Source organism: Callorhinus ursinus, unplaced genomic scaffold (assembly GCF_003265705.2).
Source record: "Callorhinus ursinus isolate GAN/ISIS: 27379988/994484 unplaced genomic scaffold, GSC_fseal_2.0 scaffold8, whole genome shotgun sequence".
Classification (NCBI taxonomy): Eukaryota; Metazoa; Chordata; class Mammalia; order Carnivora; family Otariidae; genus Callorhinus; species Callorhinus ursinus.
Genome location: NW_027397070.1, coordinates 12,307,256 through 12,333,453, shown reverse-complemented (window position 1 = coordinate 12,333,453; position 26,198 = coordinate 12,307,256). Strand labels below are relative to the sequence as shown.

Below are 26,198 nucleotides of genomic sequence, written 5' to 3'. Positions count from 1 at the left end.
TCTCCCCAAAGTAATTTCTTCCCTTATACTATCTTCTTATGCACTACTATAAACTGTCAAGTATTATATTCCCAATTAGGTTGTGAATGCCATCATAATAGATCTTATATCACCAAACACCCACAGTGCCTAGCCAAATGGAGGCATTCAAAACTACTTGATTTATTTGCTCAATCAACTTATCCTTTCTTTCCTCTTACATAGACTACTATCAGCTTCTATTGATTCAATTGCCTTCTCTCCTTCCCTAGTTCTTAACTCAAGATCTCATCATCTCTCATTCAAACCTACAATTGCCTCCAAATAGATCTTATTTCCAATCTTAATCCCTCTCCAACCTTTGTGTGTGTGTGTGTTGGCAGTTACCTTTCTAAAACTCTACTCCAAGGTAACAGAGTAAAATCCAAAATCCCTGGCATTCAAGGTTTTCACAACTTAGCCCCTCCAGTAACATTCAATAAATTTGTTAAATAAGATAATTAAGCATGGTTGCTACTTCAAAGATCTGTAAAGAGAATATATAATTGAAATGAGAAAAACAGAAAAGGAGTTAAGTTTTTAGGAAAAGAGCCTGAAACAAATTAGTGGTGAAGAAATAAGTGAATAAAATACTGAAGCAATAGGGGCACCTGGGTGGCTCAGTCGTTAAGAGTCTGCCTTCAGCTCGGGTCATGATCCCAGGGTCCTGGGATCAAGCCCCGCATCGCATCGGGCTCCCTGCTCGGTGGGGAGCCTGCTTCTCCCTCTCCAACTTCCCCTGCTTGTATTCCCTCTCTTGCTATCTGTCTGTCTGTTAAATAAATAAATAAAATCTTAAAAAAAAAAAAAGACTGAAACAATAAATAGGCACAGAGCCACTAACATGAATAAAAGCAAAGAGAAAGCAGAGAGCCTTGGAGAGAGCAGCTGGATGAAGGAAAGATCCAAAATGAACTGGAACAATGAGATTTTCCATTCTTAACACCTGCATATCATGTCTGATCAGGGTCCCCCATCTCCTCTAACAATCCAAGTTAATGAAATGCATAGATTAAACAGACACCAGTCACTAGGCTTCAGAAGAACTTCTTAAATACTAATATGACCCAAAGACAGCTCCAGTTTTCTTGCTATGAACTCCAGCCACAAGTGCTATTTGTAAGTACATGGCGAACACCTCAGAAAAAAACAGATGATCCTTCCACAAAGAAAAAAAAATACATGAAAACATACAAGTGCTTGATAATTTCCCTTTAATGTGATGGAGAATAGAACTTGTTTATGCTACTACTTTTTTTAAAGAGAAAGAAAATTTTGTCTTTTTTTTTAATTTTTAAAAAAAATTTTAAGGATTTTATTTGCCAGAGAGAGAGTGAGAGAGCACAAGCAAGGGAAGTGGAAAGCAGAGGGAGAAGCAGGCTCCCCATTGAGCAAGGAGCCGGATGTGGGACTCAATCCCAGGATCCTGGGATCATGACCTGAGCTGAAGGCAGATGCTTAAAATGAGCCACCCAGGCGTCCCAAAATGTTGTCTTTAAAGGGAAACAAATCTGAGAGAAGGAAAGAAGTATAATCTGAATAGAGTAATTCTCAGCAACAACAAAAAAAGGAGGTGGCTGCTTTTAGGTAGACGTATTAAAATAAAAACGTACATATAAAGAAAGATCAAAATTACCTCTCAAACCATGTTTTTATACTCTGTGCAAATGATTCCTCAGGATACAGTTGATTATTTCTTAGATACAAAAGAATGTCAAGTAGCTTGTTTGAATACTGATCATCTTTTATATTTTTTCCAAAATCAAAAAATGCCTTTAAGGTTTTCATCATAGGAATAAGATCATGACCTAACAATTCCTGATACAAATTCCAAGCTAGGTTTACATCTTGATGAAGGAGGGCTCCCTCTATACAGTCATTGTAGTTCTTTCTTGAAGCGATCATGACTTTTTTGACATCCTCTAACAGCAGCAAGGCCTCTTTCCATCTGTCTGAGTGGACTAATCCCTGGATGAGGAGAGTATACCCTTCAGATTCTAATCTCTTGTATCTGGCTTTCATGATCTCATAGACATCAATAACTTCCGATGTCTGCTTATGAAAGACGCAGAGATACAAATACCTGACCAGCAAATCATAGCCTACAATACCATTGTTTTTTGCAGCTACCCAGGCTAACAGAGATTTGGCCACATCTACAGAGCTATGGGAGTGGGCCATTTGAGAAATGATCCAACTTTCAAATTTAGCCTTTCCTTTGAAATCTTCCTTGAGTTTATCCCACTCTTCTGAATTCAAAGGTTTTGTTGGGAGTTGAATACTGTTCCTCACAGGTGGCAAGGCATGATCTTCCTTATGAGGATTCATCTCTGATCTCTTCTTAGCCGCTCCAGCTGCAAAAAGGTGGGACTCAGAAGAAACTTGCATATTACTGCCTTCACCTCCTTTCCTGAGATATCTGGCCTTGGCAGTCAGCAGATTCACTGCTTTAGTATTTTGTGCAGACACTGTTTTAACAGAAAACCACTTCTGTTGGTTCCGGATGCCATAACAGTCTTTGAGAAAGAGAGAGAGATAAGAGTGTCCTGGGCTTAGGCCAAGGTATGGGTTGCTCTTCCAAAGCTTAGGAAAGCTTCGAACACCAGTGAAACAGAAAGCCATCATCATGCAGTGAGATCAATACCAGATAGACGTTAAAAAAGCCCCTACTTCTGCAACATAATTAAGGAATTGGGAGTGTGGGCGGAGAATCGAAGCACAACTTCTTAAAAGATGATTTTGTTTCTCACAGACAAATCAAGGATCTGCTTTTGAGGCTAATTAATACAACGAAGCCTGCTGAGTTCTCTCCATTAACAACCATCCCGGGACATCCGACCTCGGTCGCAAGTCCCAGAACCCCGGGACAGGGCAGGAATCCTCCGGTGCCTGATATATTCCAATCTGTGAACCTGAGGAAAAAGCACAAGAAGGTCCGTCCAGTTTGCTTCGCGTGGATCACAAATGCCCTTGAAAAAGAGTTAGAATCCCATGGGAGCCTTGCTGAAGGAGAGGCGCAAAGTCGAAAACGGCTACCAAGTGTCCCCAACCCCAGACCTAGGAGCAGCATGGGCAACGACGAAAAGCCAAAATCTGGGAGCCCTGGGCCGGCATAACAATCCTCTCAGGCCGCTAAACGCGTCAGGTGATGATATGAGGGCGGGAGAGGTGGGGAGAGAGCCGAACTGACAATTCAGGTAAGGAAAGAAGGTCCACGAAGGGCAGTGCCGGCCGTGTACCGACCGATCAGAAACGAAGTTCACTCCATTCAACAACTCACCTCAGCACTCACGCTTAAGGCAACCATAAGCACTGCCGAACTACCGCGCCCACAATGCACCGCGAGGGCCCCGGCTACGGGGCGTGGCTGAACCTCGCGGAGGCGTTCCGCCGGGCCTGACGGCGATAAAAAGACAATTTTGAAGCTGTTTGTGGCAAAAGGGGCTGTTGAAAACGTCTGCTATGTTCAGGGAAACTTTAGGGCCTTTAGATATCCGCAGTGAGCAATGAAAAGAAATTGTGAAGCAAAAAAAAAAAAAAAAAATCTCTTCCTCGGGCCGGAAACGCCATAGGTCTCCTGAATCACGTGGTACACACGCGCCAAAGTCCCAAGTTAAAGAAATAAAAACGGGGTCTTCCTTGTCCTGTACCTTTAAGATTGGACTTGGTGAAGTTGGGCGCTGCCTTACAGAGAATCATTTTTCCATCTGTTTCAAGTCGGCTTTCCCCTCTATTAACATGATCGTTGTATTCTCCGCAGTAGCTGTAATGTGTTTTTGCCTGGTTAGCCGACTTCCGCCCAAGTCCAAGATGGCGGTTGAGCGTTCCTGACATTTACGGGGCTGGGCGGTGATTGCAGTCTGAGCTAGTAGGGGGTGGAGCGGTTAGTAAACAGCAAATGCAGAAGCTGCTGCGCGGGAGTCAGCCATGGACTGGAAAGAAATTCTTCGCCGGCGGTTAGCGACGCCCAACACAGGTACCAACAGTGAGTTTGGGAGGGACTGCTCGCGGAGATAGTTCGGCCCTAAACTCCTGGAGGTAGGGGGAGATCGGGAACGAGCAGCTACTGGGAGCCGCACTTTCCGCTTCTATAAAAGCTCTCTTGACAAAGGCGGGGGGACGTGATTTAGGGATACTGAGAGGTTTGACCCACACTTCCCGGGAAAAGGATTGCGGGAATGAAGAGCTTACTTTAGCACTCACTTACGTGGCCTTGACCAAGGCTTTTGAGGGATGATTGAGAACCCCGGTTCCAACAACTCTTCGATCCTACTACAACCTTCGATCCTCCTACAACGCCGTTTTACTAACACACTTTTGACTTCCCTCCTTATCCGTTTTAGATTTAATCATCTATTTTTCCTTATTCTTTTCCTACTCCTTCACACTTGCTTGTTAACCAGCCTGGTTAAAACTCTCTTATTCCACACGTGCCCTCAGGGCAGCCAAAAGTGGCTGGAGAAAAACGGAACCGTGGTAAATGGTCTCACTTTGAATTCATGTCCACTAACCTAAAGTGTTTCAGTTTTTCATTTACACGTATTCCGCGTTTCCCTAGATATTCACTGTCCTGCACTCTAAGGCAATTCTCATCTTCCAGACCTCCAGTTCTCCAGTATGTGCTACCTGTTCCTTATCTTCAGTTAATAAACTTATGTATGTATTTGAGAAAGTCGAAGCAAAGAAAAACCTCGCCTGTTCCCACTTACCATTTCTGTTAGCCCTTTCCCCATCATAGATGCCCATAAACTCTGCCTTTACCATTCAAAATGAACTGTCCATGCTCCTATTTGAGACAGTTCCTCCAGTCCAACAGCAGATCCTGTTCCCTTTCTTTTATTCACTGATTTCACTCTGTTCTTATCTTCTGTCTCATATATCATCAAATTTTTCTTCTCTACTGGATCATTTCCATCAGCTCTGACAAACATGCTGTAATATACTCCATGTAAGAAAAATCATTTCATCTCACATCTCCCTCCAGCTTTTGCTGCATTTTTCTGCACTTCTTGTAGGAAAACTTATCAAAAAAGTCACCTGTACTTGTACTTTCTCCTCTTCTTCACTCCTTTTTTTTTTGCCGTCAAAAAAAGTATTTCTGTTGAAGTAAATTTGCTTTATTTTTTTAAATATTTTTATTTAAATTCATTAATTAACATGTAACGTATTATTGGTTTCAGAGGTGCAGATATGTGATTCATCGGTCTTATAAAATACCCCATGCTCATTACATCACATGCCCTTCTTAATGTCCATCACCCAGTTACCCCATCCCTCCACCCTCCCTCCCCTCAAGCAACCCTCAGTTTGTTTCCTATGATTAAGGGTCTCTTATGGTTTGTCTCCCTCTCTGGTTTCATCTTATTTTATTTTTCCTCTCTTTCCCTATGATCTCCTGTTTTGTTTCTTAAATTCTGCATATGAGTGAGATAAAATTGTCTTTCTCTGATTGACTTATTTCGCTTAGCATAATGCCCTCTCATTCCATCCACGTCATTGCAAATGGCAAGATTTCATTTTTTGATGGCTGTGTAATATTCCATTGTATATATATATACACCATATCTTCTTTATCCATTCATCTGTCAGTGGACATCTGGGCGCTTTCCATAGTTTGGCTATTGTGAACATGGCTGCTATAAACACTGGGGTGCAGGTGCCCCTTCAGATCACTACATTTGTATCTTTGGGGTAAATACCCACTCCATTGCATGCCTATTATGTGTCAGGCACTGTTCTAGGCTATAGCAGTAAACAAAAGAGACAAAAATCTTTGTCCTTGTGGAATTTAAGCTTTAGTGTTGGGAGAGATGATAAATAATAAATAAATCGTTTTGGTTGTACAACTTGTATTTAAGGCTGTTTTCTTCACTGGTGTGCTAGATCCCATGTTTGCTACTCACAGATGTATTCCTGCAGTTGTCCCCTCTCTCCTGCATCAGTTTTTCTTTCTCAGGCATCCCTATCAGTGTATGAACATGGTGATATTTCTCTCACCCTAGAGAACACCTTCCAACATACCTAAAATAATTGTCTTTATGAGTAATTTCCATCAGCTCTGACAAACATGCTGTAATATACTCCATGTAAGAAAAATCATTTCATCTCACATCTCCCTCCAGCTTTTGCTGCATTTTTCTGCACTTCTTGTAGGAAAACTTATCAAAAAAGTCACCTGTACTTGTACTTTCTCCTCTTCTTCACTCCTTTTTTTTTTTGCTGTCAAAAAAAGTATTCTGTTGAAGTAAATTTGCTTTATAAAACTTTGTCTTGGGTGCCTGGGTGGCTCAGTTGGTTGGGCGACTGCCTTCGGCTCGGGTCGTGATCCTGGAGTCCCGGGATCGAGTCCCGCATCGGGCTTCCTGCTCAGCGGGGAGTCGGCCTCTCCCTCTGACCCTCTTCCCTCTCGTGCTTTCTATCTCTCATTCTCTCTCTCTCTCAAATAAATAAATAAAATCTTTAAAAAAAAAAAAAAACTTTGTCTTAACTTCTACCTCTAGCTATGCCTCATTACTCCCTTTACAGCAATGCTTGTTAAAAGAATTGTTGATTAAATCTGTGCTGTCATTACTACTTGTCAAGATCATCAGTGATCTCCATTGTTGTTCCAGTGGTCAGTTTTTAGTCCTCATTTTCCTTGACCTGCTGGCAGTCCCTGCCAGGGATATGATAGTTCACTCTCCCCCTAAACATACTTTCCTCTCTTGGTTTCTGGGAGTTATACTCCCTTAGTTTTCTTCCCACCCCACGAGTCCTCCATTCTCAGTGTTTGTTTTCTTCTCTCCAACAACTTAGCATTGGAGTGCGCAAAGCTAAGTAAGTCCTTGCTCAGCTTCTGTTCTCTTATCTACACTACCCTTCATGGTGAAATTAGCCATTCGTACGGCTTTAAATACTGTGTATTTCCTTTTGTCTCCTAAATCCAAATGCCAGATTCATATATCTAATTGCCTACTTGACATGGCCACTTGGTTCTAATAGGTATTTTAATCTTAACTTGTCCAAAACCAAACTCCTGGTATCCTTTCTAACTTGCTCACTTGTAACTTTCCCCATCTGCTCAGGTCAAAACCTTTGGAGATATCTTCAACTGCTCTTTTTCTCCGATACCCACATGCAGCGTGTCTGCAAATCCTGAGACTAAGAAAATATATCCAGAATATTTGCAGCCACCATGATCCAGGCCACTGCATTAGCCTCCTACTTACTGCTGGTGGCTCTCTCCCTCACCAGAATAAAAGCCAGGGTCTTTCTAATAACCTAATGGCCTTGACTCCCGTTATCTGCCTTCCCTCATCTACTCTTTTCCTCTGGCTCACTCTGCTGCAGGCGCACTGGCTGCCTCTGTCTTCCCGGGTGTCGGCACACTCCTATCTTCAGGCCTTGGTGCTGGCTGTGTCTTTGCCTGGTATGCACTTCCCCGTTTATCTGCATAACCTGCTTCCTTGCCTTCTTCAGTTTGTTTGCTCAGTTTCATCTCAGTGAGGCTTTCCCTGACACTGTTGAAAGCCGTATGTAGGTACGGACACAACACATGTGCACACGTCCACCCATACAGATAATTGTGTGTCCCTAGAATAGTTGAATGAAAAAGAATGAGTGAAATCATCAAAATGACTCCTGGGATTTGGGCTTGGGTGACTGGATGAATACCATTAATTGGGATAGAAATATGGAATTAGAAGAATAGTAAGGTGAGGGATGGGAAGATTATTTTAGGTATGTTGGAGGGTGAGGATGAAAATATTTTGTTTTGAATGTATGAGTTTAGAGTTCAAAAGCATTGTCTGGGTTAGCGACATTTGGGACTCAGAAGTCAAACTACGAAAATTGAAATGCGGAAGAAAGATTAACAAAAAAGAAATGGCCAGAAAATAAGAGAATCAACAGTGTGCCCTAAGGTTAAAAATTAACATGGCACATGTGGCAGAAATGCAGGCATAAGAGAGGTTTAGGGGAACAGCTATAGGGCACGTTGGAAGGAAGTGAGACCAGGATGAGGAAAATAAATCACAGATTTGAAGATTTCAGTGAGGGCTGAAGTGTAGGTATTATGGCAGGTTTTGAATAACCAGAAGGAGAAAAATTTTTTGAGAGTATATTTAAGTTTAGTATATTTAGGAGCAGATAAGATCTGTGGTCTTGCCCTGGAACCGAGTGACAGAGGTGACCCCTCTTCAGAGTTGAGGGGTCACGGTTACTCATAAACATTTATCCTTCCTAGACAATTGCAGGACCTTGAGCGAAGAACACTGTGCGCCAGTTGCTGTGGTCAATAAACAGTGTGGGGGACTGACTGAATGAGACAGCTGTAGGCCAGCGTAGGCGGGCTGGAGGGTAAAAGCAGCCTGAGAGGGAAGGGGTTTCCATTAGGTAGAGGTACAGGGATTGCAAAGCTGAAACTTCATGAGGTCAAGGGCTGCGTCTGTTTTCTCACCACACTAGCTCGAGTCTAGCAGTGTTCTATACATAGTAGGTGCTCAGTAAGTACTTTCGGTGGAATGAATCAAGAGCATGCCCGAAGTCCGTAAGAGAGACAGTGACTTGAGGAAGAGACAAGTATAGTGATAAAAAGGAGTAGAGGGAGCAACTAAGATGTCGTTGAAGATGCAGGGGAGGCTCTTTTGATTCTTGGTGTTTCAAGAAAATTAATATAGATGTTCAGTGTATAAGCACAATTTTGAATGTCTTTTTTGCACTGTAAATACCCCATATAAAAAAATACTGATTTTAAGGGGTGCCTGAGTGGCTCAGTCAGTTTGAGTGTCCAACTCCTGATTTCGGTTCAGGTCATGATCTCAGGGTCGTGAGACTGAGCCCCATGTTGGGTTCCGCACTGGGTGTGGAGCCTGCTTAAGATTCTCTCTCTCTCTCTCTCGCCCCTTTCACCTCTTCTCTCTCACTAAAAAAACAAGTAAAAATATTGATTTTGAAAGTGCTTTTCCCCTTTTAATCTATTTTGTTACCAGAAAAAAAAAGTGAACAAGAATTAAAAGATGAAGAAATGGATTTGTTTACCAAATACTACTCAGAATGGAAAGGGGATAGAAAAAACACAAAGGAATTCTATAAGACCATACCCCGCTTTTATTACAGGGTAAGTGGTATCTAAGCAAATGTCTCAGGGAGTTTATAAATGAAATGTTAACTTTTAAAATGGGATCACAATCTTTTATATAAATGAATAGAGGTTATATTTTAAATTTTATATATTCTTTCATTGTAGTTGATCTCATTGTTTTGGAATTGATAAAATCTCAAGTTTTGATATAAATTGGTATAAGAACACAAAGTTGTTACTTGGCCCCCTTTGAGTTATAGGCTTTTCCTTCCTATTTTTTCTTAAGGATATTAGTAGTGGGTATTCTGTTGGATCGTGTGTCAGGCTTTTTATAAAACTTAGGTTTACTTGGCTGATCACCATTTTTAACTTTGTCTTTTACCCATGTTCTAAGGTGTAATACATTTTGCTCAAGGTTAAACTGAAAAATAGATTAAAATTGAAAACTTGAAGAGTTATACTTATTTTTCCTTGTGCTGAAACCATAAAGAAGTCTTTGAAAGATTATAGAAGACAGGAAGACCTTAAGAAAGCTACTTACAGCTGAAATTGAAGGCTACTGAAAAGAATAAGACCTATTTAGTATTATGTAAAATGTGACCACTATAGAAAAGTTAACTGTGAAATTTTAGCTGAACGTCTGGTAAACTTGCTACCTTCTAAACTCAATTATAACATTATTTACAAAGAAAGTAAACATTGTTTTACTTCCATTTAGGAGCAATGTATTAATATAAGTGAATTATCTAGATAGTTGTAACATTTCTTCAAGTACAAACGTTTTCCAAGTGAACCATTTTTATTGGAAACTTTTCTGTAATACTGTTTCCCAGTCTTTTGAGAATTATATGACTAGGGCCGCCTAGCTGCCCCAGGGTCATTAGAGCGTGTGACTCTTAATCTTGGGGTTGTGAGTTCAAGCCCCATGTTGGGTGTAGAGGTTACCTAAAAATAAAATCTTAAAAAAAAAAAAAGAATTCTATGACTAATCCTTGTTTGTCATGGAAAAGAGAATAAACAGCTGATATTTTCCCATAATATTGCACAGAGATGTAAATATTTCTACATGAATCCTTCTCCATACTTTTGTGTACACGTATGTTTAATACAATGGGATCATTTCATACGTACTTCTCCTGCTTTATGTGTTTCACACTTTCTGAGAGTCCACTACACAACTGAAAATTTTTGATACTCTGGGGGAACAGGAAGGGAATTGATGTTTATTGAGTGCTGATGTACTTCAGAGCACTTTATATTCATGATCTCATTTAATCAGGATTATGAAATAGTATCTTACCCAAAAGCAGCCCTTAGATGTTGACATGACCCCATTTCTGAACCAAGGACCCAACTTTCCTGTACTTCCAGTACCAACCTTTTGCTCTCCCCTGTGGTTCCTGAGGGAATTCTCGTTTCCCCATTTCTGTCTCTTCCTTCTCTCTGTGACCTCTTCTAGATCCCACATGGTTTCCTGTCTGCAGATGTGGATTTGTGGGATGTTCTATTTCTTCTCTCTCTGTCTTCCCACTGCTTTGGAGAAACCACCTACCATCTTTGGTTACCACTTCTCTCCTTGGCTGATTAGCTGGTTGACTAGCCACTGGAGCAGGATCACAGTCTCAGCCCCAGCCTTACCTCCTATGCTTCCTCCTTTTCCATTCCTTTTGATGGGAGGGATGGCATCTTAGTTCTTGGAAATGAAAGAACTAATTTGGACTGTGGTTACTTAGCTACATTTAATGGGGCAGAGATATAGACGACCAAGAAGAAATCCTCGAAGCAAATTGTTTGAGGTTGAGCTGGAATGAGTCATTTTAAAGCCCTGTTTATGGAAATCACCCCAGCAGGCAGACCCTCTGCCTAGGAGGTGGACATAATAGACCCTGGCTTGACAATCTCCAAGAAGTAAGGTCATTCAAGCTCAAAAGGCATACTTTGCTAAGACCATGTATCTTCAGTTAGTCTTATTTAATTCTATGTCAGTCTGAGGTTATAGTGGAAAGAGTACTCTAAGAATATAAAATGAAACTTGGGCTAGACCATTAGTTCTTTGTAGGCAGGGATCTGGCCTTGCTGAACATTGAATTCTCTGTGGATCTCTTTGTTAAATGAACTTTTTAAATGAATGATAACTTGAAGTTAAGCAAAACTGAGATACAAAAAGTAATTTGAAGTAATGCAATAATGTAGAAATTTTATGAGGCCAAATATATTTTACATAATCCAATAATAGTCTAGAATTTAAGTGTAGAAATTAACTCTAGTGTATTTTTAGCTGCCAGCTGAAGATGAAGTCTTACTACAAAAATTAAGAGAGGAATCCAGAGCTGTCTTTCTCCAGAGGAAAAGCAGAGAACTGTTAGATAATGAAGAATTACAGGTAAGAATAGGATTAAAGGTTGCTTTGGATGTTAGCCATTTCTTTATTTGTACTAAAGTCCTACAGGATCTCAGGGTGTCTTAATGGAGCCACTGCTGCAGAGTGGGTGAATGCACAGTCCCTGGAGCAATGATTCCTGCCAAAATAAGCTACAGAACTTGCCTGGGCACCGTCTCCCCAAGATCTTGGTGTCTTTTTTGTTTTGTTTTTAAGTCCCTAGGTGATTCTAATGTGAGGCCAAAGTTGAGAACTACTACTATAGGGTCAAATTTTGGGGGTTCACATCCTAGCCATGCTCTGTGACCTTGGGCAATGGACTTAACATTTCTGTGCTTCAATTCTCATGTTATGTACGTATAACAGTATCTATCTGCATCACATAGTTATATGAATTAAAGAGGTACCATGGGGGGAAGGGTGGGGTAACCGGCTGATGGGTATTAAGGAGGACACGTGATGAGCACTGGGTGTTATATGCAACTAATAAATCGTTGAACACTACGTGAGAAACTAATGATGTACTATATGTTGACTAATTGTACACAATAATTAAAAAAAACCTTAAAAAAATAAAGAAGTACCATATATTGAAAACTTTAAACTTGGGCATTCAATAAACACCAGCTATTTGTACTATGTTATTAGTAATCAAAAGGATAATAGGGAATGAGATTCATCTTAATATTAAATCTCTGCTATCGGACTATCATTTTAATGGAAATAACACATTTAGCTGATGTTAAATTTTGTTTTGTTAACTAACATCTTCATTTCTATACTTCTCCTAAGAACTTATGGTTTTTGCTGGATAAGCACCAGACACCACCTATGATTGGAGAGGAAGCAATGATTAATTATGAAAATTTTTTGAAGGTTGGTGAAAAAGCTGGACCAAAGTGCAAGTAAGTTTAAGTATAATTAACAAAGGAGTATGTTATGTTAAGCATTTTAAATGCCTGAAATAAATGTCAATGAAAATATAAGTCAGTCGTGTGACAGTTTGAATCCATTTCAGTTATTAATGAAATTTTAAAATTGTTTAGTCAAGAAAATTATTGGTATGAAGTTATTAAAAGAAATAATAGTTTATAATAGCGTATTTATATACTATACAACTATATATATAGTACATTTATATACAACAGTATGGGCTTTCATTTTTTTTTTTTTTAAGATTTTTATTTATTTGACAGAGCAAGTGAGAGCAGGAACACAAGCAGGGGGAGTGGGAGAGGGAGAAGCAGGCTTCCCGTGGAGCAGGGAGCCTGATGCGGGGCTCAATCCCAGGACCCTGGGATCATGACCTGAGCCGAAGGCAGACGCTTAACCCATGGAGCCACCCAGGCACCCCTAGGCTTTCATTCTTTTTGGGGTTTTTTAGCCTCTCATTCTTAAGGCAATAAAATTCAAAGATGTATGACTTAATATTTTAAGTTTTAAACTATGGTTCTCACTTTGATTTTTTTCATTTTGATTTTTAATTGTTTGAATTCATGCTGTTTGCTAATTCAGTATGTTTGCTATGTTGGCAGATGATTTTAATCTTTATTTCCTTTCCTTAGGCAGTTTTTCACAGCGAAAGTCTTTGCTAAACTCCTTCATACAGACTCTTATGGAAGAATTTCTATCATGCAGTTCTTCAATTATGTCATGAGAAAAGGTGATTTCATTTTCATTGTGTTTAAACTCCTCTATCGCATCGAGCCCCGCATCAGGCTCCCTGCTCAGTGGGGAGTCTGCTTCTCCCTCTGACCCTCCTCCCTCTCATGCTCTCTGTCTCTCATTCTCTCTCTCTCTCTCAGATAAATAAATAAAAACTTAAAAAAATAATAAAAAATAAATAAATAAAATTCTTAAACTCCTCTATCTGGGAATCAAGGAGGTTTTGGTACATGCTTTTATAGTATTCCATGTGAAACAACTCTCTTAGTAAGTTTGAATAAATAGCATTTCTTTCTTTTCCTTTTTTTTTGTAAAAGGGAGAGCATGCACGAGTCAGGGTTGGGAGGTGGGGGTTGAGACAGAGGGAGAGGGGGAAACCCAAGCAGGCTCCATGCCCAGCAGGGAGCCCAACACACAGCTGGATATCAGGACCCTGAGATCATGACCTGAGCCAGAATCAAGAGTCGATGCTTAACTGACTGAGCCACCCAGGTACCCCTGAATAGCAGAATTTCTTACCTTTTGACCCAGATTTATTTTTTATTATTCCAGTTCTTTCCTGGAGGAATTTACTGGAGCTGAGATTTTCTACCATAAATATGGGTTTATTATTATAAACAAAACAAAACAAAAACATGTATCCTAAAGATACTAGCTAAGAGCTATATATCAGAAGCTGAACCAAGAGTTTTAATGTATAATGATTTAAATTATTTTAAATTCACTGGTAATTCTATTTTACCAATATACAGTTGACCCTTGAAGAACACAGGGGTTGGGGAACTAACCTCCCATGCAGTCAAAAATCTTGAGTATAAGTTTTGACTCCCCAAAAACTGAACTGTTAAAGAGCCCATTGTTCCATAATGATCTGTGAAGTCCTATGTGTACCATCTTTAATATTTAGTCACAGTAATTAACCTCAGTAGAATAAGAATAAATGCACCTTCACTGAAGGCATAACATTACACCCACTGTCCCTTTTTGGTGGAACACCAAGTTTAGTGGGTAAAGAATATTTTCAAGAGCATCAACTTTGTTGCTTTAGGCAGGGTAAGAATTGCTGATACTTGCCATTAATGCTATGGTATATTTTGATACAATTTTGGGGTTACTGAATAAGTAATATGTGTGTGAAGAAGTAGGTTTGTAGAGTTATTAGTTTGTCCCTCTAACCTAGCTGTTTATCTCCTTTTATCCATATATATGCTAAAGGACAGATCTTAAAATTACATTTCATCTTCTTATTTATTGTCAGTTTGGCTTCATCAGACAAGAATAGGACTCAGTTTATATGATGTTGCTGGACAAGGGTACCTTCGGGAATCTGTAAGTATTAACCCACTTCAGTAACTACTGTAGACACCAAAATGTTAATAGTAGTTATCACTGTGTGTTGGGATTACAGGTGATTATTTTGTTTTTGTTTCTCTGCTTTTGTTTGTTTTTACAAATAATGTATTACTAAAAGTCTTTTAAAATGTATATTGACCACAAAAAAATATATATTGGCCACAAAAATTCCTTTTTAGATTCTTTTTTTCCAGCTTTTAAAAATAGCTTTCCAAAGGAGAAAATGAAATTGTAGTGCTTTAACCGGATTAAAAATCATTGAAGAAACAGGAAAACTTTTGGTTATTCATGAGTGTTATAAATGTTAGGGCCAGAAATTTTTCAGGCTGACAAAGATCATTAAGTTTGATAATGTTTTTAATAAGGGAATATAAAATAGGCCATGATTTCCCAAACTCTCAATTCACACCGCCCTTAGTATCTCAGTAATTTTTGCATAGTGCCTCTAAGTCAAAAGAAATCTCTACCAGTTCCATTTATTAGTTAGTTCTAAACAATTTATGAAAGTATTCACTAAGATTATTATTACATTAGCCATTTGAAAAAAATACACATAAGTTGAAAGTAAGTAATATTTTTGCTTCATTCTTAAATTACAAATACTAATGGAATCTGTGCCCATGGAGCACACTGTATGGCCAGTCAAACCTGGCAGTTAGATTGGACAGTCATCCTCACTTCCTGTTCCACACTAACTTTCATGTGATACTTCATCACAGCAACCATCAAGAACCTAGCTTTGCAAAGATTGATGTCATCAAAAAGCATGTATCTCCGTCAGTGTTGAAAATGTGAACTACCTTGAGCTCATAGCTCTAGCTCATAGCTACATCTATTGTGTACTCTCTGGCAGATGTCACTGTCTCCCTGAAATTTTTTTAATATGCTGCTGCACCCCTGTGAGTTAACTGAAGCATTCCGGGGGCACAATTTGGGAGCTGTTGGTTTAGCCTTCACATTGCTGGTGGGAGTATAAAATGGAGTGGGGGTAGGTGGGAAGTTTTCTCCTCCCCACTTGTGCTCTTTCTTGCTATCTCTGTCTCTCTCAAATAAATAAAATCTTTAAAAAAATTAAAAAATAAAAAGATTTTATTTATTTGAGAGAGAGCATGAGCATGAGAGAGCACAAGCAGGGGGAAGGGCAGAGGGAGAAGCAGGCTCCCCGCTGAGCAGGGAGCCCAACACAAGGCTCAATCCCAGGACCCTGAGATCACCACCTGAGTCACTCAGGCACCCCCTTTTTGGTTCCTTTTGAATTTGGAATTATGCAGAATATATTGCTTATTCACAAATGTTAAAATTGAAATAAAAAGCAAAACAATAGAAGTTTTACCACTAACATAGTTATGATTTTATTTTATCATTAATATACTATTAATGCTGAATAATTTTTAGGACTGAAATTCAACATGCCAGTATCTAACAAAGAAACAAGATCAAGACAGTTAACACTTTAACGTTTTGATTTGTTTTGTTCTTTCAGGATTTAGAAAACTACATATTGGAACTTATCCCTACTTTGCCACAATTAGATGGGCTGGAAAAGTCTTTTTACTCCTTCTATGTTTGTACAGCAGTTAGGAAGTTCTTCTTCTTTTTAGACCCTCTAAGAACAGGTAAAAGAAAATCTTAGATATTATAAGGATATTATTCTAAATCTCAATAACTAAAGTCTTGAAAACGTCATTTATTTTTCTACTATGCCATTGCCTTTAATATATAAAGATCTTTTATGATTTATTCGCACCAACTAGAACCAGCTGTGTGACAGTGGACATGTCACCTAACCTCTTAGTTTCTTCATCTCTAAAGTGGTGTATAAACTGGATAACTAATGGCTCCTTCTGGTCCTAAGAAGCCAGTTATTCTGATATGATTTGCTATCCCTGATATGGAATATACTGGGGAGTTGTTCTTGATGAAAGATACAAAGCTTTAAAATATCAATTGTGTGATTACTCTTCTAAAATAATATCTTTATAAAATTGAGTTCCTCTTTTCTTAAAAATGAAATTGTGTTTGTTCTTTAAAGGGAAGATTAAAATTCAAGATATTTTAGCATGCAGCTTCCTAGATGATTTATTGGAGGTAAATATGTTTTTTTAAATACTTAATTATACCACTTGACAGTTACTATTTTCTAATTATATCTCTGTGTTTATTTAGTTAAGGGATGAGGAACTGTCCAAGGAGAGTCAAGAAACTAATTGGTTTTCTGCACCTTCTGCCCTAAGGGTATATGGTATGGTTCCTATCATAATGCTAAAATTTGAATGATCCATTCCTCAGTTAATTAACATTCAAAGGACAGTTTTATACATAGGCTAATTTACCTTAGGAAGAAAGTATTCTAATTACTTTAAGAGCTAGTATTCTAGATTACTAAAATTTACTTGTCATTTTCTTACTCTTTAATAGAACACACAGAATGTAATTTGATCCTTTCTTGTTGACTCAGGAGCATCATTATGGACATCAGTTATTATCTTGCATTGGGATAAAATGCCACTGCTATCAGCGTCCACAGTGGCAAGTGTTCTAGGGACTGTTTGCTTTTTCCTTTAATTTCATTAGTCTGCCACATTATTCTCTTGGGTGGTCTTCTGACTCATTTTGGCATCCTTGTTCTCTGCTTTTCAAGAGCGCTTTTTATTGACCCCATCTCTCTCTAATTTTGAAACCTAGGAAAGTTCTAAAAGGTTGCAAACTGAAAACAAATAATGATGGAAATAGCCCAAACACCATGGCTTTATGCAAAGCTTAAGGGCTGTTGTGATAGAGAGTACAGGGATAGCTGATCTTAAGGCACTACCCTATTATAGTTAGAAAATCCAACTATTAACCAATAAAAAGAATTTTTTGTGTTTATTCTTTTGTCCTCTAATCAGAATTTTATTTTGGTCATAAATGTCTTTTTATCATTTTTCTTCCCAAGGCCAGTATTTGAATCTTGATAAGGATCACAATGGTATGCTCAGTAAAGAAGAACTGTCCCGCTATGGAACAGCAACCATGACCAATGTCTTCTTAGATCGTGTTTTCCAGGAGTGTCTCACATATGATGGAGAAATGGTAGTAGTTTAAATTTCTGATAAGTTTTAAAAATTTAGGCTCCCACAGTTTCCACAAACCCTTTTCTTGATGTGATACAGCATTATTTTTATATCAGTATCTTTAAAAGCCTGAACTAATCAAATTGTGAATTTGGGGGGCTTTAATCTTAAGGTAAATTTGCTTAAAAATATCATGGACTGCGGGCGCCTGGGTGGCTCAGTCGTTAAGCGTCTGCCTTCGGCTCAGGTCATGATCCCAGGGTCCTGGGATGGAGCCTCCCTGCTCTGCAGGAAGCCTGCTTCTCCCTCTCCTGCTCCCCTGTTTGTGTTCCCTCCCTTGCTGTGTCTCTCTCCTGTCAGATAAATAAATAAAATCTTTAAAAAAAAAAAAAATAGGGGCGCCTGGATGGCTCAGTCCTTAAGCATCTGCCTTCGACTCAGGTCATGATCCCAGGGCACTGGGCTCCCTGCTCCGCAGGAAGCCTGCTTCTCCCTCCCCCCACTCCCCCTACTTGGGTTCCCTCTCTCGCTCTCTCTCTGTCAAAAAATAAATTAAAAAAATCTTTAAAAAAAAATAAAAAATCTATTAAAAAATATGGACTCAGGACCAATATAAAATTTTAATATTTTGTTCATTTCATTATCAGTGTATCTTTTTATTGTTTCAAGTTCTATTTAAATTCTGGTTAGTTAACATACAGTATAATATTAAGAATTTAGTGATTCATCACTTTCTACAGTACCCGGTGCTCATCCCAACAAGTGCCTTCCTTAATACCCATCACCCATTTAGCCCATCCCCCCTGCCCACCTCCCCTAAGGAGTATGGATTAGTGGGGGGGGGGGAATCTGAAAAATTGGCAAATCCTATTGATTGTTTCCATATAGATGGTTCGTTCATTAAATTTCCAGATCAGATAGTGTACCACAAATGCCGTGATTTAAATCTTAAGAATCAGGTTGTGTTACTTTCTGTAAGTGGCTATATTAGTAGCTAATGATTAACATGCACCTGTCCTTTTATCACAACAATGCAAAATACTTAAGGAAATTCTAACATTTTAAAAATCACCATCCTTGCTATTAAAAACATGTGTTAAGGATGTGATAAATACCAAACCAATGACGCTTAAGAAATGATCGTATTGTCAGAAGAGAATTGGGGTTTTAGGTTTTATCACTTAGCTTGAATAGCAGTTTTCTAAATAACACCATTTTTAGCCAGCAGTATAGGAAAAGGGGGGAAGGGGGAGAAACTCTGCTTTGTGACTTCTACAGCTGTCTACAGGCGACAGTGAGGGGCTTGTAGTGTACTAATGACTTCTGGTGAAACAGGCTACAACTATGGAGTTAGACCGTGACAAGGCTGCATCTCTTTAGCTCTTTATACTACAGTTTATACAAAGAAGAATTCTTAGGGGCGCCTGGGTGGCTCAGTTGTTAAGCATCTGCTTAACAACTTAACTTCAGCTCCAGTCATGATCCCAGGGTCCTGGGATCGAGCCTCACATCGGGCTCCCTGCTCCGCGGAGAGCCTGCTTCTCCCTCTCCCACTCCCCCTGCTTGTGTTCCCTCTCTCGGTGTGTCTCTCTTTGTCAAATAAATAAAATCTTTAAAAAAAAAAAAAAGAATTCTTCATCTTAGCTTAAAGAAGCTTTCCAAGAATATAAAATTTTTTCTAAGTGGAATCTCCAAAGTGTTTTTACCATGCAAAAAAAGTAATGAGTATCCCTTTTCTGTAGAGAAAGCTTTGTTTTCTTCATGTCTTTCTAGCTTTTATTTGTGCTTTTTTGCCTTTTTTTAGATGCAACAGTTTCAGTTCACTGTATAATTAACCGGTATTAAGATGACTTCTTATTGGAAATCATCTGATTTTAAAATGTTTAAATATTTCAAAATAACTATTTAAATATACTATTCAAATATACTATCTATTCATTCCAGATAAACCTTTTTTTTTCCAAACTGACCACGCTGAAATGAAGATACTAATTTAGCAGCACTGTACAATAGCTTAGTCACTGTCCTGTCCATTTCAGAGGCATAATAAAAGAAAATTACTCCTTAAGACAGCAACTCTCTCATAAGAAAATGATCCATGTCCCCAAAACTGTCCTATACAGATTAACTGCTATGTAGAATTTCTAGAAACCAATATTAAGTATACAAATGGATATCTCATTTCATATTAAAAAATTGCCATTTTTATGAGAGACTCTTGACTCAGAAACAAACGGAGACTTGCGGAAGGGGAGGTGGGTGGGGGGATGGGGTAACTGGGTGATGGGCATTAAGGAGGGCACGTGATGTGATGGGCACTGGGTGTTATATGCAACTGATGAATCATTGAACACTACATCTGAAACTAATGATGTGTACTATATGTTGGCTAATTGAGGGGCACCTGGGTGGCTTAGTTGGTTAAGCATCTGCCTTCAGTCCGGGTCGTGATCCCAGAGTCCTGGGATCAAGACCCACATTGGATTCCTTGCTCAGCGGGGAGCCTGCTTCCTCTGTCCCTCCCCCTGCTCAAGATCTCTCTCTCTCTCTCACTCTGTCTCTCAAATAAATAAAATCTTTAAAAAATACATGTTGGCTAATTGAATTTAAATTAAAAAAATTGCCATCTTTGTAAAATAGCTTCAAATCATTAGATATTCACTTGAAAAGTTAATTCCCAACAAGGCTTCTAATGTCATTTTCTTCTCTCTAGGACTATAAGACCTACCTGGACTTTGTTCTTGCGTTAGAAAATCGAAAAGAACCTGCTGCTCTGCAGTATATTTTCAAATTACTTGATATTGAGAACAAAGGATATCTGAATGTCTTTTCACTTAATTACTTCTTTAGGGTAAGTCTCATTTGTGTAAATGAGTCATTGTTCCTTAAGATACACTATTTGATTTAAATTACCTACTTAGTAACAATTTTATCTAATTGGTGATGTTTAAATATAACAAAAAGGTTTACTAAAAGATTTTATTAATAATATTTTTTTAAGTAGCTCCATGCCTAACATGGAGCCCAACATGGGGCTTGAACTCACAACCCTGAGATTGAAACCTGACCCGAAATCAAGAGCCGGACATTTAATTAACCGACTGAGCCACCCAGACACCCCAATTTACTAACAGATTTTAGAAGAAATCAAGTCTCCTTTTAGTTTTGTTTTTTTCTTTTAAAAAAATATAGACTAAATCAGAGCTGATTTGATTAGTTGTAGGACATCAAAGTGTATAAATATGTGTGAGGGGCTATACTGGCCATTGGAGATACAGACATACATGAGAAATTCTGTGCTTTGGTGATCATAAACTAGTGTGTAAAATCCTTCAGAAGCTTCAGTTAAACAGTTCAGAAAAGGTAGAAGTTTTGTAGGCTTTGCTAGTAGTAGATTCTTTTAAATGCTGTGCTGTAAAAAATAAAAATTATTTTAACAATTTTAAAATTATTGTATGCTGCATTTCAGCATGAAAACAGATTTGCTGAAATGCTTATTTTGTGCCTTAAGTGGTCTCAGAGAATAACATGATGAGTTCTAAGGGAAATTTGATTGTATCTTATCTGATAAGCATTCAGATGCACAAGGTGTAAAAATAGGAATGTCTGCCCTTTTAAGACAAATCATTCCTAAATTTGTTTGAGAGAGAGAGAATGAGAGAAAGCACGAGAAGGAAGAGGGTCAGAGGGAGAAGCGGACTCCCTGCCGAGCAGGGAGCCGGATGTGGGACTCGATCCCGATCCCGGGGCTTCAGGATCATGACCTGAGCCAAAGGCAGTCGCTTAACCAACTGAGCCACCCAGGTGCTCTCATTCCTAAATTTGAATGGTGACTTTTCTATTTGGTGGAATAGTTTTGTACAGTAGTACTTCTGTTACTTTATTTCTATAGCTAGTTTTTAGAAGATTGTGTGATTTTTATATGGTTAAGACAACAGTAAGAAGAAATGGCTTTTTATAAACAATAAAAATGAAATTTTCACCTTTGTCGTAAAACATTTTTCCCCAGAGGCTTTTCCTTTTCCATTTAAAATTCTGTGATACTTTAAAAATAACTATTTGGTTTCTGAGTTTCATAGTATGTAAAATTCAGTTTCAATGTTAAATTCCCTAAAACTTCCATAATGATTTCCTAGGTAGTAATGACTACAAATATTAGGATAAATTACAATCGCAGTATTAGGATACATTTTCCAAAAATTGAATCCGTGGCTAATCTGAGAATATGATACCAACCCATCATAGGGATGCCCCACTTTAGGCAGACCTATTAAATGAAAATTCAGTTTTAGGAAGAGTAAGTATTTTTGGAAATTAAACACACAACCCTTTTTCATAAAGACTTCTTTACAGTACCTTCTCTTAGAATATGAAATTTTGTTTTTAAAATATTTTATACATGCATTTTATCAAAGTACTTAGGCTTGGTTGTATGGGTTAAGGTAAATACTTACTGGTGCTGAGTCCTACAATCCTAAGCTGTTCGTAGAGTCTTTGTACATCAGTATCCCAGTGATAAAGGTCGGCCTAGAGGGTGCACTCTAGATTGTATCTCCAGGTCTACTACTCTAGTGGCTGTGAGTACGCTGATTCTCACCTACTTCAAAGAGATTACCTATGCACACACTGACATCCGTGGCACCACATACAGAGTAGGCACCTGCAACATATTTTTTTTTAATATTTTATTTATTTATTTATTTGAGAGCGAGAATGAAATAGAACATGAGAGGGGGGAGGGTCAGAGGGAGAAGCAGACTCCCTGCTCAGCAGGGAGCCCAATGCAGGACTCGATCCCGGGACTCCAGGATCATGACCTGAGCCGAAGGCAGTCGCTTAACCAACTGAACCACCCAGGCACCCCACCTGCAACATATTTATTTGACTGTTTACCACGAATTTTAAGCTTCACATTTGCTAGTGAATGACTCTTGCCTACAATACTTATTAATCCAACTGGATCACAGTAGTTTCTTCCATTAGTGTTTTTGTTTTATTTTTTTGTTAAAGGTTATAAAAGAGAATTTGAGGGAGGCTTACCTCCATTTTTTTTTTCTGTCAAGTACAAGGCAAAGTATAGGGGGGAGGCAGAGGTGGCAGATTGGGTGTCTTAAAGAATGGTGAAGGTATGAACAGCATTCCTGGAAAATGCAAGGATCAGGCATAGCAGAATAATTGCTAGGTCATGTAAAGGCCCATCTGAGGCTGGAGACCATTCCTGTATAGTAGCAATAATCTGTGGCCTTGTATACTTTTTTTTGGAATTCTCAATAGCAAGGTATAGATCTAGAAAGGTTGATGGTTACACCAATCATTAAGTTTTGCTGACTGGATGTGAAGCAAGGTCAAGGAAGTTGAGAATATTGACAAGAGTGGTTGAAATGATAAACCTTGTGGTCTGATAGGAAAGGCCATGGGACTAGAAAGGGGCCATGGGACAGGAAGGGGGGCTGTGGTATATTTTTTATTTACAGACTTATTCCTACCCCTACAGGCCATACAGGAACTAATGAAAATCCATGGACAAGATCCTGTTTCATTTCAAGATGTCAAGGTTACCTTTTCTTTTCTTTTCTTTAAGTAAGCTCTATGCCCAATGTGGGGCTTTTGAACTCTTGTGACCCTGAGATCAGGAGCCACGTGTTCTGCCAACTCAGCCAGCCAGGCGCCCCTTACCTTTTCTTTTAATATACATGATACCAGTTGGGACGCCTGGGTGGCTCAGTTGGTTAAGAGTTTGACTCTTGGTTTTGGCTCAGGTCATGATATCAGGGTCCTGCGATCGAGCCCACATCGGGCTCTGTGCGGAGTCTGCTTCCCCTCCCTCTCTCCCTCTGCCCCTTCCCCTGCTCATGCACACACACTCTTAAGATAAATCTTTAAAAAAATAATATACATAATACCAGATAATCATCTATATTAAGTGAAATTTTGTATGAAAGAAACATGACTATGAAGTACTGAACCGAATCAAGTATTTGCTGTTATTTATTCTGAACCAATTGAGACCACACTTGGACTAATAATTTATATAGTTTATGATTTTAGCATTGTCAGATTGTATTTTCATTGGAAGCATTCATTCACTTTGATTGAAAATAAAGAGAATCAATATAGCCTGCAGTCCTTTGGCAGCCATTCCACTGTAAAATGATTTTTTAATCTTGGTAACTACAGTTGACCCTTGAACAACACAGGAGTTAGGGGCAATGCCCCTCCCCCATGCAATTGAAAATCTATGTAGAACTTTTGACTCCCCCAAAAACTTAACTACTCATAGCCTACTGTTGACTGGAAGCCTCAATATAAACAGTAACATAGCTAACATATTTTATGTATGTTTTACATACTATATTCTTAAAAATGGAGCTTGAGAAAGTCATCAGAAAAGGAAATGCATTTACAGTATACTGTATTTATCAAAAATATCCATGTCTAAGTGGACTCATTCATTTCAGACCTGTGTTGTTCAAGGGTCAACTGTATTTAGGTTTGGGCATTTTTTAAATCTACTCCTTCAAAGGTCTTACTTGCTTTTGTATTATTAAGGAGCCATCAATCATACAATATGAAAACTAGCACTATTTGAAACACATGCTAATGCTTCATTTTGCAGTCACCAGCTGTGAAAAACCTATAGTACCTAGTACAGATTCAGGTTCAGTTTAAGTAATGTAATGAAAGAACCCGTCCAATTTTAATTAAGTGTAAGATAAAGGGCTATTTTGGTTTAATATAAATGAGACAAATCTGAAACTATTCAACAGGCAACCTAAGAACTAGTAATTTTAAGTTGCCACTAACCTAGAAAAGGAAGTTTCATAAACATACAAGATTAAAAGCTCATACATTTCATTTACCTGAATTGTTTTAATCTTTTTTTTAAAGATTTTATTTATTTATTATTTGACAGAGAGAGATTGAGAGAACGAGTGGGAGGAGGGGCAGAGGGAAAAGCAGACTCCCTGTGGAGCAGGGAGCCCGACGCGGGACTCGATCCCAGGGCCCTGGGATCATGACCTGAGCTGAAGGCAGACAGACGCTTAACCAACTGAGCCACCCAGGCACCCTTAAAGATTTTATTTATTTATCAAGAGAGCATGCATACACAAGCAGGGGGAGGGAGAGGGACAAGCAGACTGCACCAAGCACAGAGCTCGAGCTCACAACCCTGAGATCATGACCTGAGCTGAAATCAAATCGGATGCCCAACCAATTGAGCCTCTCAGGCACCCTGAATTGTTCTAATCTTTTTAAAATGTAATTTGCCTCCTTAAATGCCACTGGATCCTCTGAGTAACTTTACTACAAAAAGATTAGAAAACATGTATCTAATTCCTTGTAAATACTCATACGGTATACCTCATAATATAGAAGTATTTCCATCTATTCTAGTAAATTTTAGCACAATTTCATTGTCATTCTGGATGACTAATTCTTTAAAACTGAACCTCTCCCACCTACCACCCATCTTAGATCCAGAATATAAAAGGTTGACATCTATATTGGAAATGAAGCTTTGTCATTATCTTGGCTTTGGAAGCATGTATGTTTTTACTTGGAGCTGAGTTTGCACTTAAAGCAAGACCTTACATTACCACCAATTAGAAGACAATAGAAAAGTTTAAGATACTTAACACGTATTCAAAGAATACTGCATTAGTTTTGCCACTAACCAGCTATGTAGTTTGGATTAAACTCTGCCACTAACCAGCTATGTAGTTTGGATTAAGCTCAGAGTTTATCCCTCATCTTTTAAGATGAGGGAGAGTGGGGCACCTGGGTGGCTCAGTCACTTAGGCATCTGCCTTCGGCCCAGGTCACATGATCCCAGGATCCTAGGATCAAGTTCCGTGTCCGGCTTCCTGCTCCTGCTCCATAGGGAGTCTGCTTCTCCCGCTCCCTCTGCCTGCTGCTCCCCCTGCTTGTGCTCTCCTCCCCACCCCCGCTCTGTCAAAATAATAAATAAAATCTTAAAAAAAAAAAAGAGGGATAGCTATCACATACCTAAGGAATCTTCCAGTAAAATTCTATGATTGTACATAGACAAAAGGAGGTTGCCTGTGTGTGAACTGGAAAAGAAAAAACTAGAACAAAAATTTTACATAAGCTCAAGTGCCAGCCTTGAATTTCACAGCACTGTATAATAGAAATTTAGTGGATCAGATCCCAGATTTCATTGTGTTTTTCTCTCTCTCGCAGGATGAAATCTTTGACATGGTTAAACCAAAGGATCCTTTGAAAATCTCTCTTCAGGATTTAATCAACAGTAATCAAGGAGACACAGTCACCACCATTCTCATCGATCTGAATGGCTTCTGGACTTATGAGAACAGAGAAGCTCTTGTTGCAAATGACAATGAAAACTCTGCAGACCTTGACGACACATGATCTCTCAAAGACTAGACTGTGTTCATTAAGATAAGCTTGAATGCTGCACGCAAAACCTTTCAAGCACAATCCTTGGAAACAGCCTAAATAAAACACTTTATATGCCTATAGAATACAGCAAATGTTCTGATTATTGGAATCTTGGTTGCAGTAGTTTGGAAGCAGTAGGACCAAATGTTGTTTGAGGAGATACTAAATTCTTGTTCCACTTAGCTCAAATATGGGAAGTGTGATTTGGTAAAGGTAGGAGTCCACTTTAAATCTGTATAATCTTTAG

General features: G+C 38.8%; 2 protein-coding genes across 5 annotated transcripts in view; one reads left to right on the top strand and one right to left on the bottom strand.

The window, feature by feature from the left end:
* PRORP (protein only RNase P catalytic subunit) overlaps window positions 1-3,798 on the bottom strand; it is a 131,597-nt gene extending 127,799 nt beyond the window's left edge. The window contains exons 1-2 of one of the 3 annotated variants that reach the window (XM_025870168.2): window positions 3,669-3,798; window positions 1,655-2,930 (exon numbers count right to left, since the gene is read on the bottom strand). In XM_025870168.2, the coding sequence (XP_025725953.1) occupies window positions 1,655-2,646 (992 nt within the window). In that variant the 5' untranslated portion in view covers window positions 2,647-2,930; window positions 3,669-3,798. The other 2 variants (XM_025870167.2, XM_073895082.1) reach the window with 2 other exon arrangements.
* On the top strand, window positions 3,796-26,034 carry PPP2R3C (protein phosphatase 2 regulatory subunit B''gamma). Of its 2 annotated transcripts, XM_025870170.2 has the most exons (13): window positions 3,796-3,994; window positions 8,988-9,115; window positions 11,358-11,462; window positions 12,252-12,364; window positions 13,025-13,122; window positions 14,383-14,453; window positions 15,961-16,093; window positions 16,510-16,565; window positions 16,644-16,719; window positions 17,413-17,549; window positions 20,244-20,381; window positions 23,025-23,084; window positions 25,733-26,034. In XM_025870170.2, the coding sequence occupies exons 1-13, from the start codon at window positions 3,946-3,948 to the stop codon at window positions 25,919-25,921; spliced, it is 1,353 nt and encodes a 450-aa protein (XP_025725955.1). In that variant the 5' UTR covers window positions 3,796-3,945; the 3' UTR covers window positions 25,922-26,034. The 2 variants fall into 2 exon arrangements, with proteins under 2 accessions (XP_025725955.1, XP_025725956.1); XM_025870171.2 differs by lacking the exon at window positions 23,025-23,084.
* The last annotated feature ends 164 nt before the right edge of the window (window positions 26,035-26,198 follow it).